At 37.2% G+C, this 15,914-nt stretch overlaps 1 protein-coding gene across 1 annotated transcript in view; it reads left to right on the top strand.

Moving 5' to 3' along the window:
- Window positions 1–15,914, top strand: part of GOLPH3 (golgi phosphoprotein 3) — a 35,536-nt gene that overhangs the window by 14,322 nt on the left and 5,300 nt on the right. The window contains exons 2-3 of the mRNA XM_054811173.1: window positions 7,882–8,013; window positions 14,004–14,118. Of these exons, the coding sequence (XP_054667148.1) occupies window positions 7,882–8,013; window positions 14,004–14,118 (247 nt within the window). The remainder of the gene's footprint in view (window positions 1–7,881; window positions 8,014–14,003; window positions 14,119–15,914) is intronic.

Genomic DNA, 15,914 nt, shown 5'->3' with positions numbered 1-15,914 from the left:
TTATATCTCAGAGCTTTTATATTGCTACTATCAATACTGTATTTGAACACCATCCATGCAGAAATAAAGAAAGTAATAGCAAAGTCTAGCAGAGTTCAGAAAGTTTAGTTTTTCTATCTTTCAGCATCCAAGTAGAGCTGGTTGAAACTTTTCCTCTTAAATACTCTTGAAATGGAAAACAGGCTACCTGTAAAGTCAGAATTTACTGTTTGCTAAAGTGAAAGCTTTCTTTAACCTAAATTGTGCCTCCTAGCTGAGAAACCCTGAAGTTAGGGGTTTCATGTCTTCTTGATAGACTGTCAGATATATTGCCTTGGAGCTAGGACTTTCAAACTCCTCAGGAGCTGTAATTGTTGTTGATCTTGGCTTTCTAGTACTTTCCATGTTGGCTGGCTCCCCTTCTGAGCGTTTTACCATTGCTGAAAAGGGTTAAAACAACATTTTATTTCTGCTGTCTCTAAATTAATTTTCAGAAATTGCATTCTTTACTGAATTTTGAAGTCTTTGTGTCTGTCATAAAAGAAGAATCTGGGATTTCCTCAGAACAGGAATTCAGGGATTTAGGTAGCTCTAGTGATATTTCTCCTTCAGAAGCTTCCCCTTTAATTGTTTGGCTTATTTTAGTTTTGTTACCCTAGATCTTTTGTTTTGCTTTTTAAGTATAGGGTGCTGGGTGAGGGTTTAAGGAGTACTACTAAGTCTGAATATAAAATGAAAAGGCTTTGGAAAGAGAAGTATAGACTGGGCAGTATTACATGCATTATCCCAGGGAAACTGCTGTTGTGGTTCTTCATAAATGTAAATGGAGTCTGAGTCAGGGCCAAGACTTTGACCTAACACTGACCTCTAATATTGAATATGAGTCTGTGTGTATCTGAGGATGGGCCTGAGGGGCCTATTGTTGCTAAAATAAAGAAATATTTTGGGTTTTGATGAGCAGACTATTGCATGGCTTTATGATGCTTTTTTAAAAAACTTAAAATGCTGATTTCCATTTACCATTGCTCTGTGGTCTGCAAAATAATCTGTAATAGCTTGAGACTCACTGGGTTAGATCAGGGAATGCATTGGCAGCTACAGTCTATGCTGTGCTGTAGGCGGTTCTGTAAATAGGTGGTCTTAACCAAGTAACTTAAATACTGTTTTTTATTTTATTACCATGTGTGTATCTTGAAGCCTTAGAGTTGGGACTCTGCAAGTGCTTCTTTTCTTTTCCTGTCTTTTGAATCTGAGAGATTTTAATGGATTTTATGAAGAAATTTTTTTTTTTAAACTTCACTCTGTAATTCATTAAAGAACACCTCTGTCAATATTTTGAGGTAATGTCTATAAATATAAACTAGCACCTGCAATTGAATTGAATTGGTTTTTTTGCACTGCTACTGCTGGGTGGCTTTAATTTGCACTTGGGAAACAGAAAATATTGTAGTTTGTTTGGGTGGGGATTTTTTGGTTGGCTTTCATTTCTTTGCTTGTTTTAAATAGAGCTACAGTGACAATTGCCTGGAAGCTGAGTAGAGCAATGTACGAGGTAACTGAATGACTGCTCCATGAAGGTTGGCTGTTCTGTGCTTAAGTGAAATGTTTTGGAAGTTTTGAGCAAGTTCATAAAACAGCATTGATTGTGTAGAAATTGCTAACATACTTGGCACTGATCCTTACCAAATATGTTCAGGTGGTCTGGTCATGTTAGGATCTTCTAATTTTTTACATACTTAGTAAATTATAGCTGTCACTACTGCAGTGCCATTTTGGATCAGAGGTGGAGAAAATGTTGTCTTACCTGTTGTCTTTTAAAAATTGTTTTTACAAATAATCTTTGAATTATAAAATCTCTTGCGTAACTTATGGATTTTAAATATCCATAAATATAAATTTTGTGCGTGTTGAAAAATTGGAAATCAGTGTGTTCTGTAGAAGTGTATACTTTAGTACTTCTGCAGCAGCTCTTATTCTGTCATAGAATCTTTCAAGTTGGAAAAGACCTTTAAGATCATCGAGTCCAACCGTTAACCTAGCTCTGAAGCACCACATCTACACGTATTTTAAATACCTCCAGGGATGGTGACTCCACCACTTCCCTGGGCAGCCCGTTCCAGTGCTTGACAACCCTTTTGGTGAAGAAATTTTTCCTCATATCCAATCTAAACCTCCCCTGGCACAACTTGAGGTCATTTCCTCTTGTCCTGTCACTTGTTACTTGGGAGAAGAGACCAACCCCCACCTGGCTACAGCCTCTTTTCAGGTAGTTGCAGAGAGCGATAAGGTCTCCCCTCAGCCTCCTTTTCTCCAGGTTAACCAACCCCAGTTCCCTCAGCTGCTCCTCAGCAGACTTGTGCTCTAGACCCTTCACCAGCTTTGCTGCCCTTCTCTGGACAAGCTCCAGCACCTCAATGTCCTTCTTATAGTGACAGGCCCAAAACTGAACACAGTACTTGATGTGCGGCCTCATCAGTGCCGACTATTGTCCCAAAACTAGAGGTTCGTTTACCTGGTGTGCAATATGCCAGTATACACATAGAGCAGAGGTATTTTATTGCATATTTGTGCAGATAGGGGTGTCTGTCCCAAGACAGCACACCATAGCTCCAAATCAGTGGTTATTTATACATACAACATTAACATATTCATCTTTCTAATACATATGCATTGTTATTCTATTAAATGATTGGTTTAGATTTCTACACCTAGCATGCAAACTAGAACACATGCTCAGTTCTTTTCTCCGCCTTTATCTTTTGAGCAGGTGGTATAGTTGGGGTAGGTAGTCCATGGGCCGGTGGTTGCAATTGTCCCTGCTGGAATTGCCTTCCCCCTAGTTTTCTGGTACTTTTGGCAAGTCCAAATAGTTTGTCATGGTGTACTGACTGAACTAGTAATATATCACTTAAACTTCAGCTTTTAACAATCACAATCTACTTAGCAGACAAAGGTACATTATTTAGATATTTCTTGCCTGGCCTTAGACCAGCAGGGGTAGGGCTACACAACGGACCTTTGCAGCAGCATGACAACTTGATTCATATCACGTTTTACATTTGGTTTTACAATAGCGTACTGAGTACTTAAAATATTTGAATAGCCACCAAATTCAGGATCCTGTGGTGTTGTCAGAGCTAATGTATACATGTTTTCTCTTTATACAGTTTGCCCACCTAGCTATGGCTTTATTATAGCATAAACAGATGATCTCATTGGGTTTTTCACAGTTGGGGTGATAATTTTTGAGTGGTTGAATGACGTTATTTCTTTGTCTATGCAGGAAATCTCATAATTTCCAGCAATACTTGTAAATGCTTTTTTGCAAGTCCTACAACCCTATTCCATTTTAACTATAACTTTGTGAAGTTTGAGAGTAAGGGATGTTGGAGGTAAACTGGGAAAAGGTGTTGTTAGGGAATAATTTAAGTTAAAGTTTTAAGCGACATTGGTAGGGTGTTTCCACTTGGGGTCTCTTCCCTGTCCCTTCCTTCCCTGAGTATACGTGTGAACCCTGCCTGCTGTTGCACTCTGCATGCCAGCATCTGTAGGAGACTGGGTCCTAGTATATGTTTACACTGTTCTGTATGCGGATCTGAGCTGGGGTATTCCTACAGTAAGTAGGAAGAAGCTGCAAGAGCTTGTGCTTTGCTCAGCAAAGCTAGACCCAGTGTATTGGTAAGGATTACTTGTTCATATGTCTGCTAATACAGTCAGGTGGCTTTGTCCCTCTCTTGGAGCAGACACACAAATAAGATTGCTACTCACCATATAAAATGTAAATACTTTGCTATCTTTCTGCACCATCTGTGTGAACTAAGGATCTAAAGATCTAAGGAAATCCATGAAGGTCACAGAAATTCAGATCTTTATAAATCTGGAAGTGAAAAGTTACTGTATTACTTAGATGAGGTGGGGAAGGGGGCTGCTGTAGGAGAGAGGGTGTCACAGTTTGATGATGGGGAAAGATAAGGTAGGTTGGGTAACACCGAGGCACGGGGCCATCATTAGTAGATGGACAGGTTAATAAGTGAGAGTTTCAAGTGTTTAATCGCTAACTGAACAGGAAGACCTGTGTGAGGTGGAAATTTGGTAAGGGGCATGGGAAGGAGGAGAAAGCAAATAAATGTTGCGGCAGGTGGTGGGAGAGAAATGGCCTAGTGAACACGGATTTTTGATAACTTAAAGCAGAAAGAGGATCTTAATCTTAGCGTTGTGCTTTGCCATACCTGAGTGGAAAGTCTGAGCTTTCAAAGTTTGTAACAGAAACTTGTTCGTATATTAACTTTATTCTCATTTCCTTGTAATTGTCTAGCAGCACTAGTTTGTACCTGAAAATTTCTAGGTCAGCTCTGATGAAAAATGCTTTTGTGCTGTGCTTGTGTAAATAAACATGACAGTTGTAAACATTCTTTTGATCTTTGAATCAATGTAGATTTAAAATTTTGTCTTGCGAGATATTCATAGCCCGAAGTGCTGTTCTAGTGCGATTGCTTGCAGATAAAAATAATTCCCTGCCTTGTAAGACTTCCGACTTCCCCCCTGCCCCCGCTGATTAGCAACTTTCATGAAATAGTATTTTGCTGAGTTAGGATGTTTATAAAATTGTAAAAGACTTGTAGGAAGGTGGATAAAGTGAAAATATTTGGTGTTGTATCTGTGAGAACACTAATGCTGTTTAAGAGCATTAAATAGTGGAATGACTTGCATCTATAAATAGTGATCTTTGATCTTCAATCTAAGTGGTTTTAGACTGTTAGATATCTGGAATAACAGTGAGAACAGTGTTAAAAGGTGAAACCAAATCCTTATCTTGTTCCATAACTTGTAACAAGCAATGACGAGGCCACGTTCAGTGAGCGGATGTGCACAAAATGACAACTCCTCCAGTGTACGCTGACTTCAACTAGGTGGGAGCTTCCCAGACCATGCGTGACTTACAGATCTATTGCTGTCTGTCAAACTTCATTATCCGTCTCCTATAAATTTAACTCATTTTTAAAGGTGATTTTTTTAAACTTTTGCTTTTCTGTAGAAACAGTTGAATAGAAAGGAAGTTGGCCTTTGACTTTTCTAACCTGTGAGCTAGCTTCATTTACCACCTTTTAGTCCTTGTCTGTGGAAGAAGAAAAAATAATTTTCCTGTGCAAATAGTACATTATTCTGTATTGCTATTCTCTCTCCATATATTATTATTCTCTCTACTCTTTCATTCCTCTCTTCTTCAATGTCCATCTATAGCCCCTTTAATAGGCAATAGTTCTATAATGCTGAGCATTAGTGTTCTTCTTTTGAGCACCTTTTTCTAGTTATGCTGTATGCCATTGAAAGTAGGTGTCAGGAAGCTGTTTGCAATGCTGAAGATAAATGTCTGGTTCTACTGATTTTCAGTTACCCCGGGAAGTTTGAGTTAATTTAAAGGCTGATTTAGTTAGACTGTTGTGTGCTAAAGTGGCCTTTCTGTGAAGGTTCCTTCAGTTGTCTGAGGTCTTTGCAGTAAGTGCCAAAAACAATCAGTCCATCTGCCTGAGCTACCTGGAAAGATCAGTGTAATGGTTTGAAAAATGATCTGAAATATCTTCTTCCTCACTGTGTTCATAGCAATATAATCTCTGTGTATTGAAATATGTTCCTTCTCTAGTGGATCACCTGCAAACTTTGAGCTTGGGGGGAAAAAAAAAAGAATAATTTTTTTCTTAAAAAAAAAAAAAAGATGATGAGTCAGTATACATTCTCATTACTTTAATCTAACGCATGAGGGCAAGCAGTTCCATTGATGAAGACCATAATTTTTTTGAGCTGCCTTTCATGATCACTTGATTAAAAACTGTTGAATGGTTGCGCAGTCTCTTTCAAGACTTGCCTGAGTAGAACCCTGAGCAACTTGATCTGACTTCATAGCTGAACCTGCTTTCAGCAGGAGGTTGGACTAGAGATCTTCTGTGTTCTCTTCCAACCTGAATTATCCTGTGATCCTGTATTTCTCTGCACCCCACAGCCTGTGGCCGTATACATTGAATAACTGCTGGAACAGAGGAGTTTACATCTGGTAATTGCTGCCAGGAGTGGTGTAGTTAACATCACTTAATTGAAAAACGCTCTACTTTAAAAAATGAATGCAGCTTTCATTATTAAACAAAGGGGGGGGAAATTAGCATTTTCATTGTTTGCATAATAATATAACACTTTTTGTGAATAGAAAGAAGTGTATATTTATGTACCACAGCTGTAAGTTTGTGCGATAAGGTTTTTTTAGTTTGCTTATGTGTTGTCTGATTTCAAAAAATACTATGTAAAGGGGCTATTAGATTGGAAATAGTAGAATGTAGGAGTCATCTCTCTCTTTTTTTTTTCTTTATCAAGCAAATAGTGCACTCTATATTACATGGTTTTTGGCAAAGAAATGTCTCGTACAAACCAAAATCGTAATTTATGGAATGTCTTGACTTTGCAAGTATCAGCTACTCTTGTAAGTATCAGCTCTGAGTAGAAGACAGATTAGATAACTTCTCAAATCCCTTTCCAACTTTATGGCCTTTTAAATAAATATCTGTGACATATTTCAGTAATTACTTTCTAGAGATTCAGAGCTTTTGTAAACTTTTCAGAAGTATTGGTCATCTATATAATACAGCTCTTGAAAATAGCTAAATGGAAACAAATATTATAATGTTGCTGGAAATCTCTATTTAATGGCACACATTAATTAGGGACTGGTTTTTAAGTTTAGTAGACTTCAGATGTATGCATCTTGTATCTCTATACATTGGCAGCCTTTATTTGTGAATAGAATAAAATTGAATTGCTCTTGATTTAAGCTAGTCTTTGTTGTTGGTTAAGAAAAATTTTATGAATTGGAATGCTCTCTTCTCCCCCCCCCCCTTGTTTCCAGAACTTTTCTTCTGAAGTGTCCCAAAGTGGATGTTTTCAGAGATGCATCAGTAGAGGAGTTTTGGAAGGCCTTTCTGGATCATACTAAGTGTTTTCGTAGTAGTTTCTCGAAAGACAAAACATTTCTCAGAATGATTTTGTTTTGTCTTAGATACTTAAAAAATATACAAGAACTGTGTTGGCTGCTCTGTAGGTAAAATGGAATCCTTTTGATGAGATTTTTTTGGTAATAATTGTTGAGCAATAGGGTACAAAAGTCAATGCATATATTTCTAGATACTGAGTAAATGTCTGGGGTCCAAAACTCTGTTCTTTCATTTAAGCGGACAACTATCAATGCAGAAATACAGATGAAAATGCATGGTAGATGTGGTTTGCAGTTTTGCAGTTCACATAAGAACGGTATGCATCCAGCTTTAAAAATGCATGTTTTCAAAGGATTTAAATGACAAAATAGTAGCTATTCCAAATATTTACTTGAAAACTTTGGTTCTTTGGTTTACTATATTGAAGCTGGAAAATCTGTTCTGTGGTTTGTGCTTGCCACATTTGTGTTTCCACTATATTCCGTATTTTACTTAGTATTGATTTTCAGATCATTATCAGTGCCATATCGTTTATGGATGTAAAATCATGTTAATATTTCTCAGAGAGCTCAGATGAGCCTGTGTGATGTCAGTAATGCCAAATGCTTCTTGCTTTAAAGATGTACTAAGTTTCTTTTGACTACATACTTTGTATGTCTCTTTCTGAGACACTTTGTATCTCACAGGTTTTGATATTTTAGTGTTTCATTTTGTATCACTTCGCTGAGGTTTCCCTGCCCTTCAAAGAGCAGAGACAAAGTGTCAAAACTAATAGAGAATGAGTGTTTCTCTTTCATGTTTTCAGTACAGGAATGGAAGTTGATTAGTGATGTTACTTCAAAAGTGTATGAAGGCAGGAGAACTGCTTTGACACTTTGCTTTCAGGTGGAGATGGAGAAATCTTATTGCCTTTCATTCTTCACAGGGTTACACATCGTTCTGGAATGATTGCATCTCCTCAGGATTGCGTGGCTGTATGTTAATCGAATTGGCATTGCGAGGGCGTCTTCAGCTAGAGGCTTGTGGAATGAGACGCAAAAGTCTTTTAACAAGAAAGGTAAGTGGAGGAAAATGGTCACATTTACTTTTGTGTTGTGCTCCAGGCAATAGCTATAAATTACAACTGGTTGCAAGAAAAAGACTTTTTTTTCTTTCCATGGGGATAGAGATTCTGAGTAGTGATCTAAGTTAGATGCACAAGAGGTAAAAACATTTAAATGGTGAGCTGAAGTGCCTTGGAAAAATCTTTTTTACTTGTTCTGTGCTCCTGTTTGTTCTCTTGACATGTTCCTGCTGCTGCTGGGAACCTTGCATAAACAGTTGGCTGTGGCTCTGGCCAGGGCACTGTGGCAGCAGTTACTGCTGAGAGCCAGTAGCACCAGTTGTAATCTGCTGAAGGAACTGGCTTTTGCAATGTTGGTGAGATGTGGGCTGGGACTGAAAGGAATGGGTAACTGACACCCTGCCAGATGTATCCTGTAAGCCACCGGTTTAACTCTGGTGTACACAGTGTTGCAGTTTGTGCTTGCAATGCATGGGAAGGAAATGATCTGAGCACAAAACTGTATCTGCTTTAAGCAGGTGACTGGTGTGTTAAATTTATTGTACTCACCTTTAAGACAGGCAAATTTTTAAGCTCCTTTATTGAATTAGGCTGAAGATTTGAAGCCTTAATTTATTACTTTTACTGCTGTTTTTTCCTTAGTACAAAATGTGCAAAGTCACACTGTTCGAAGAATTTTTACTTCATCAGCATTAGAGGATACTTGTAAAATAAGCTTATTGAAAACATGGTCAAATGTTGTCTATCTGCCACAAATAAATTCTCTTTTATGGCACATTTCCCTGTCAATATTATCTTTTGCTAAATTTTTTAAAGGAAAGCTTACAAATTCCTCAACCTTCTCCCAGCTTCCTCCTGTTCTGAAGAATTGAACCTCTGTTCTGACAAACAGCTCCTACTTCTTTTAGCTTCATTTAGGCATATTCAGCAGTGGTTAGTTTGCACAATTTTTTTTTTTTTTACTCCAAAGCTTATGGCTCCTTAGGCATTCAAGAATGTTCTCTAGCAGTTATTTTCACTCTGTGCAAACTTTGTCAGCTCTACCTGAAATTTTAACTATGGGTTGGGGTTTTTTTTGAAAATGGAAAAATAATCTGTGCATATGTTCAGTAAAGAGTACAAGCAAAATTGTTATCATATTTGGTGTGGGGTTTTTTGTTGCTTTTGTTTTGTTAAACTTTATCATGTGGTTTTGTGGGTGAGTTGATGTGTTTGTTTCTATCCCCCTCCCCCTTTTTGTTTAAGGAGATCTAAAAGCTATCCAGTATTAAAGGTTTTGTTCTTTCTGCTGTTGTCAGGCAATCGAGAGATTTCTTTTTGCAGGCAGGATTCTAATTTAATTTAAAATTCAAATGAAGATTGGTTTCTGCTTAGGTAATTTCTTGCAAATAAAATCCCTGACTGCTGATATACATGAGATTTCTCCTCCCCTTACACCACCTCTCTCAATTTAGAAATCATTCTCATGAATGACTTGTGGTGTTTTGTACCTTATTTGAAGTTTTGCATTAACACCAAACTTCCGTTTTGTTCCTGTGTTTGCTAGATTTAAGTGTCTCAAGTCTACCAAGTGTCCTCCTCGTCCCCCTTTTTGCAGCCTTTGCTCCCCTTGCCCTCAGCTTTTGCTGTGAATTAAATACTGTGCTTAGTGAGAGGAATGAGCTGTCTAGTTGCATCCAAGGTTGTGATTCAGTGGCAATACTATTTTTTATAGCTTCTGCCTCTGGGGGTAGCCATTCTTCCTCCTTGCACTAAGTCCATCCTTGGATTTTGTGGGAAGGTAAAAAACCTCCTTAAAACTCAAAACTTTTTGATTTGTGAATCAACCCTGTATCTTCAAGCCATGTTCTGAAGGGAGGAGTTTAGGCTTCACTCACTTTAGCCTATGTTGCCACTGAGTATAGTCCTGTCTTTGGAGTTTTTACTGGGTTGTTACTAGCATTTTGCAGCCTTGTCAGGCAACCCGTCTGAAAACTAATTCACTTCTTTGATCAGTTTAGTTTTTACCTGAATCGCTTTCTTGATCTTGTCAGGTGGGGCACAAGTGAGACTGCTGGCACAAGCAATGGGGTGAGAATAAGAAGAGGGTAGAACTAGTTCTTTGGGCAGTAGTATGGATTTATAACCAGCTAACTGTGGCCTTGGTCATACAGCTGACTTGAAAGATTGCTAGCTACAAGGATTTCCACTTCAAGCCTTCAATCAGGTGAATCTTTGCTGATAAATTTTTGTGATTTCTAAGACAGAACTTCAGAATGGATCAAGATGCATTAAATACATGCTTGCATGCCATAGACAAATGAGACTGAGAAACTGGCAGACAAGGAGTTGATGGACATGAGCAAAGCTTTGAAAGTCAATATGACATTTTATGTTGCAAAATCCTTGTAAATTTGGCTTAAAATACATTATCATTGCATCATCCTGGAGCTCTATCTATTGGTAGCAATTTAGAAGCAAATAAATGGATGTTGAGTTTTATATATAAATAAAATAATTTCTAAGACTAGTGGTTATTGAAGATAGAAAATGGTATTTCATACTGCCTTACAGTCTGAGAAAGCAAACCAAATCTTTAGAGTTCTTAAAAACCAGAAGAAATCCCCCAAATCCTCAGGAGATTAAATTCAGTATTTTATAGCTGACAATACTGAGTGAATTATGCATGAGTGAATTTTTGTATTAAAACTAAATAATGAAGTTTACTTAAAAATCAACACAAGAGGTACTTAATCTTTAGCATTGCTTAAATGCAAAGCTGCATTGTGGAAAATGCAAATTAGATATTCCGTGTAATTGACATTTCCTCAGCAGTTGGATACAAAGCAAATCTAGTACCTGATAAATCACTGAAAAATTTGAATAAATATTTTTTGCAATAAGGCTAAGGATCATCATCTCTGAAGACCCAGGATCTTAGCTTCTTTCTCTACCTTTGCTCATCTATTAAAGAGAGGAAAAAACTCCCCCTTGTGGATGCTTCATCTTCTGTGATGATTCAATTCGCAAGATCCCCAACCCACTCGATTTCCCACTCTTCTTGCATTGTTATGACTTTGAAGAGAGTTAGCGAGGAAGCATTCATTGATAAATCCTTCTTCAAGAAAGAGCAGATCCATGAAGGTAGGAGAGAGGTGGCTGTGCTTCCACTGTTGCCTGTCTGCATGTGCTGGGAAGGGGAGGGGAAGAGAAATACCAAGTGTGAACCAAAATACTTTTGTTTGAGGGGAAGGATAGTCAGAAGAATCTGTGAAGTGAATATTCAGTGTAACAGAAAAGTGAGAAGAAATGGTGCTGTATGCCTGCCTGCAGAGAACAGTGAGCTTGGAGACAAAATTGCTGTGCGTTGTGGCTTCACAAGAGCTTATGGAGTCCTGACTGAGTTGAATGGGGAAGTCTATGCTCCTTACAGCTCTTTCCTCTGAATGTGTGTATGTTTAGGCTTGTACTGTCATGGTGCATTTTATTCAGGCTAGCTTCTTAAACTTCTTTGCAGTGGTAGAAAAAAAAAATCTTAAGCCCAAATAAGCAAGGAAGGCTGTTTTCTAAACTTGAAAAAAACCCCACAAACTTATATCCTAGACTTAAAAGCATTTTTTATCTCTTCAGTGAGGTTTGTTTTGTGTTGGGTTTTTTTTAAATAATAAAACAGGTCAAAAAAGATGACTTCACATCTTACCTTGTTAAAGTGAGGTGGTAAGTAGTACATTACCAACTGCAGCAGGCTGGAGAAATCCAGTTTAACTAATGTTACTGTGAAATTAATCATATGGGACACTTCAAAGAAACTAAAATACTGCTGAAATGTCAGTTTGAGAAAGAAGTAAAGATAAATAAGTTGGGTTGTTTTAGGCTAATTACTAAAAGAATATCTGAAAAGTGACTCTTAATAACCGCGATTGAGCAGCTTAAAACCCTAACTTGAACTATCCTCTTGTAAGTTAGAAAACAGAAACTTCCAAAAATTCAGAATCTTGGTATAAAACTGGAAAGTATGTAATATTATATATGTTTAATAGAGGTTTTAGTGCAAGCTTGTAAATCAGAAAGATAAACATGCATTGTTGTGTGTTTAGTTTCAAATAGAGATTGTCTGGATTAAAATGCAGTTGTGTTCTTAAAATCAAGTATCTGTGGTTTATGGTTAGAGTGATCCCCAGCTCCCAAAAATGGAGACCTGGACGGTATGTCAAGAGACCATTTAATCTTGAGGCAGTAACAGATAATGAAGTTTTTCTGGTCCCTCCCTGGCAGACATTTAGTCTTAACATTCTCCATTGACTGCAATTCAACAGTCAATTCCTGGGTGTTTAATTTGCCTGTTGAAGTTTTTGATAGTACATCCTGCATCTTCTGTATTTCCAGAATAAGCTGGTATCTTTTATTTTTTCCAGAGTAGGCAGCCTAAACTACTATTTATCTCACATGCTTTCATTTTAGATCTAAACAAAGTTTGTTCTTTTTAGCCTGGCATTGTGGACTGGTTCATTCTTGCTGATTTTATTAAAAATCTTAGTTTCTGTGCTTTATATATACACACCATCTAAATTGGAAATTATATTCCCGCTATGACCTGTTAGCTGTTCACAAAGATCTCCCCAGCAATTTTGCTTTTCATTTCATCTCATTGACTTTGTACACACCTCCAGGTTGGGATCATCTGGCCAGTATTGAAGCTGTCTTACCATTGCAACTCATTTCAGTGTCATCTACAGACTTTACAAAAATGTGTTGTACTGCTCTATTGTTTGTAGTAAGGATTATTAGAACTATGAACAGAACTAGACTTGGAATGTATTTTAATAGGACACGTAAAGCTTTTCCAGGACACCTTTCTGACTATTGTGAAGCTTTATGAAAAATAAGAACTTTCACTTGCTGCTTCTCTTGTATATGTGGAATTGTGGTGTTGTGTTAGTGTTTTTGTCAATTGCCTGTTATCTCTTTACCTGATGCTTATAAAGCGTTAACTTGTAAAACTATTTAAATTGCCAGATTTAAGCTTTACTTTCATAACTAGGTTTGAAACTGTAGTAATTCTCTTTTCCTAAGAAAAGGTAGATTTTATTGTTGTTATTTTGTTTTTGTTCAGATATATTGACTTGGGCTAGTTTAATCTGTATGTTTTCATTTGCTCTTGTTTTACGAACCAGGAAAAGTGGTATTTATACATGGTTTGTATAACTTGTAAACAAGCAGTTACTCAAATTTGTAAATTTTACTATGTTAGTGTGAATTGTTTTTGTTCTCCTTTGCTGTCTTGAGGAAAGAACTCAAATAGTTGTAGAAGTTATTAAATAACAAACTTAAATGTTACTGCATCTGTTATTGCATATTAAGGGTCGTCTTAGTACATACATATTTTGCCTAATACATGTGTTTTAACTGTTAGTGAATGGAATGGAATGCTGCTGGTCAATGTTTTCTTCAGAGCTGTAAAACTTACAGATGATGTCTTGAACCTATTCTTATCCATCAATATATGGAAGAAGACAACCAGTTTTCCTGCTTTTTCAGTTTTGTAATTTATTTCTTAATTTCACATAGCCTAATTTAACTGCAGTATTTTGAATAAATTGGCTTGAAGCAGTAAAATAGATTGCCATCAGAGAGTAATTTAACACTTTAGTATACTTTGTTTTGTGGAGGAAGTGAAGGACCTGCCCAGGTTAGTGGATTATCGTCCTTAAAAAATTAGGTATTAAGCATGTTATTAATAGTATGGTTTTTAGTCAATTAAGGTTAATTAAAGTTATAGATAACCTAAGACTTAACATAGCTTTGTAATTAAAATCCTAGATAATTGGTCGGGTTTTTTAACAACTAGATATTTTTTAAACTTTTGTATTCTTAGAGATGTTTCCTTATTTTTAAAAGAAAATTTCCTTGGTTTTGATAACAGATAGATTTTTCCGGTTTGATTGGTAAACGTTTATAGTATTTGAATTAAGTCAAAATACTGACTGCATTTTATTCTATCCTAGGTGATTTGCAAGTCAGATGCTCCTACAGGGGATGTTCTGCTTGATGAAGCTCTGAAACACATAAAAGAGACCCAGCCTCCTGAAACAGTACAAAATTGGATTGAACTGCTTAGTGGTAAGCCTTGGACATAGTGTATTTGTCTTTTTTTCCCCCCAATAAAGCTAATTATCTGGTATCACTAGAGATTATACTGTAAGGTTTTTGGGGAGAAAGTATGCAAAAAAGTAAATTAGTCTGTCCTCTAGGGTAGTCTCTTATTGATTGTAGCCCTTAATCAAATATAAGTAACTGTTGCTTTTGACTTAACTTGGTACAGAAAGGATCTAGATGGAAGTGTCAGAGGACATCTCTACTCTGTGGAAGAGGTGTCTTCCACTGACACTGAAGTAAATCAGGACTGCACCCTGGAGATGTAACTGCCTTTCTCTGTAATTGGAAATGAGGGCTAGTGGAAGTTTGGAGTGTAAATGTATGGATTCAGTGTTCAGATCTTTTGCTAAAGAAAGGAGATAAGCTTCTCACCGCTCAGATGTAAAAATTGGGGATTATTTGGCCACTAATCATTAAGAAACAATAAACAGTCAGGAGTTCTATTTTTTCATTAACCAGGAAAATGTAATAAATATTTTCAAATATTAGATACTTGTTGTTCAAAGCAAAGTCTTCAAGATGAGAGCTTTGCACACAGCTCTTCCTGTAAAGCTAGTAAGTTTTTGCCAAGAAAATGATAGGTAATCAGATTTCATCTTTACTATTGCAGTTAACATTTTTCATATGCCTCACCAACAGTTGTATCCTCAGGATACATAAACTGAAGTTAACAATTAACATCTTTTAACAGGTAGTGCTTTTATTGTTTTGTTGAGGTTTGGTTTTTTTCTGTAGCTAGAATTCATCACCAAGGCTTGCCTGTTTTTACAAAACACATAAAATGCAGTTTCCTTGGAGCAGTTCAGAGCCATACTTCAGTTGTGCAAACAGTGCAGGAAAAAACCCCACTGTTTTGTCAATGCTGTGACTCTGGGAGGTGTGGGGTAATGAGACTTGAAGTTGTGCGTCTAAATCTATTTGTTACACGTAACAACCAATAAGTAAGAGTTTCAAAAACGAGCAAAATTTCTCCTCCTTTCTCTGCCCTCTTGTTTTCATTATGTTCTTCCCATTCATCTTGTACCACCTTAAACAGCCTTCCTTGCACATCTTAGTCCTGTCCTTGCCATCCCTCCCCTCTGGCTCCCTGACTGTCAGGCAGAGGGGGAAAGAGAACAAAGCAGTCCTGGTCAGCAGGGGGCATGGCTGCTGCACAGCCTTGCAGTTCAATTCTCCTTCGCTCTTACAGCCTGCAAAAACAATTCATTTTTCTTGTCCCAAATACGTAATTTGTGCTGACATATCACCTTCTCTCCCAGTGCAGAGCACATCAAGTTAGTCCCAATTCAAAAAAGGTCAGCTAATGAATGAACAATGTTGTAGGTTTTCTTTGAGCTAAGCTAAGGTTTTCCTGATGCTGCTGTGCTTTGGCTCTGGGAAGACAGTTATTGTCAGTGCTGTGGCTAAGACTTGGATCAATCATTTTTACATGCACATGGTTATTAACTGGTTCTTGGATGGCATTAGGGTTCTTTGCATTTCCCTTGATTTAGAGGGCTGGCCTTTGAAGAAAAATATTTTGGTGTTTTGTTTGGGGTTTTTTAATAAACTCTTTTAGAATTTAGCTTTAGGGCCTGATCCTGGGAAAACAGCTACTCTATCTGTAATTGTCAGCAATGCGAAGAATGCTGCTTTGCTGCTTCAAGTTACAGTACGTATGAGTTCAAAGCTGTTGTGGAAATATTTATATGGATGTGTAAGGCAATGTTTACCAGGCTGATGTTGTTTCTAAGACAGCCTCTAAGGGAAGCAAGTGTAGG

Source organism: Grus americana, chromosome Z (assembly GCF_028858705.1).
Source record: "Grus americana isolate bGruAme1 chromosome Z, bGruAme1.mat, whole genome shotgun sequence".
Classification (NCBI taxonomy): domain Eukaryota; kingdom Metazoa; phylum Chordata; class Aves; order Gruiformes; family Gruidae; genus Grus; species Grus americana.
Note: the sequence above shows the minus strand (reverse complement) of the source record. Positions and strands in the feature narration are given on the sequence as shown.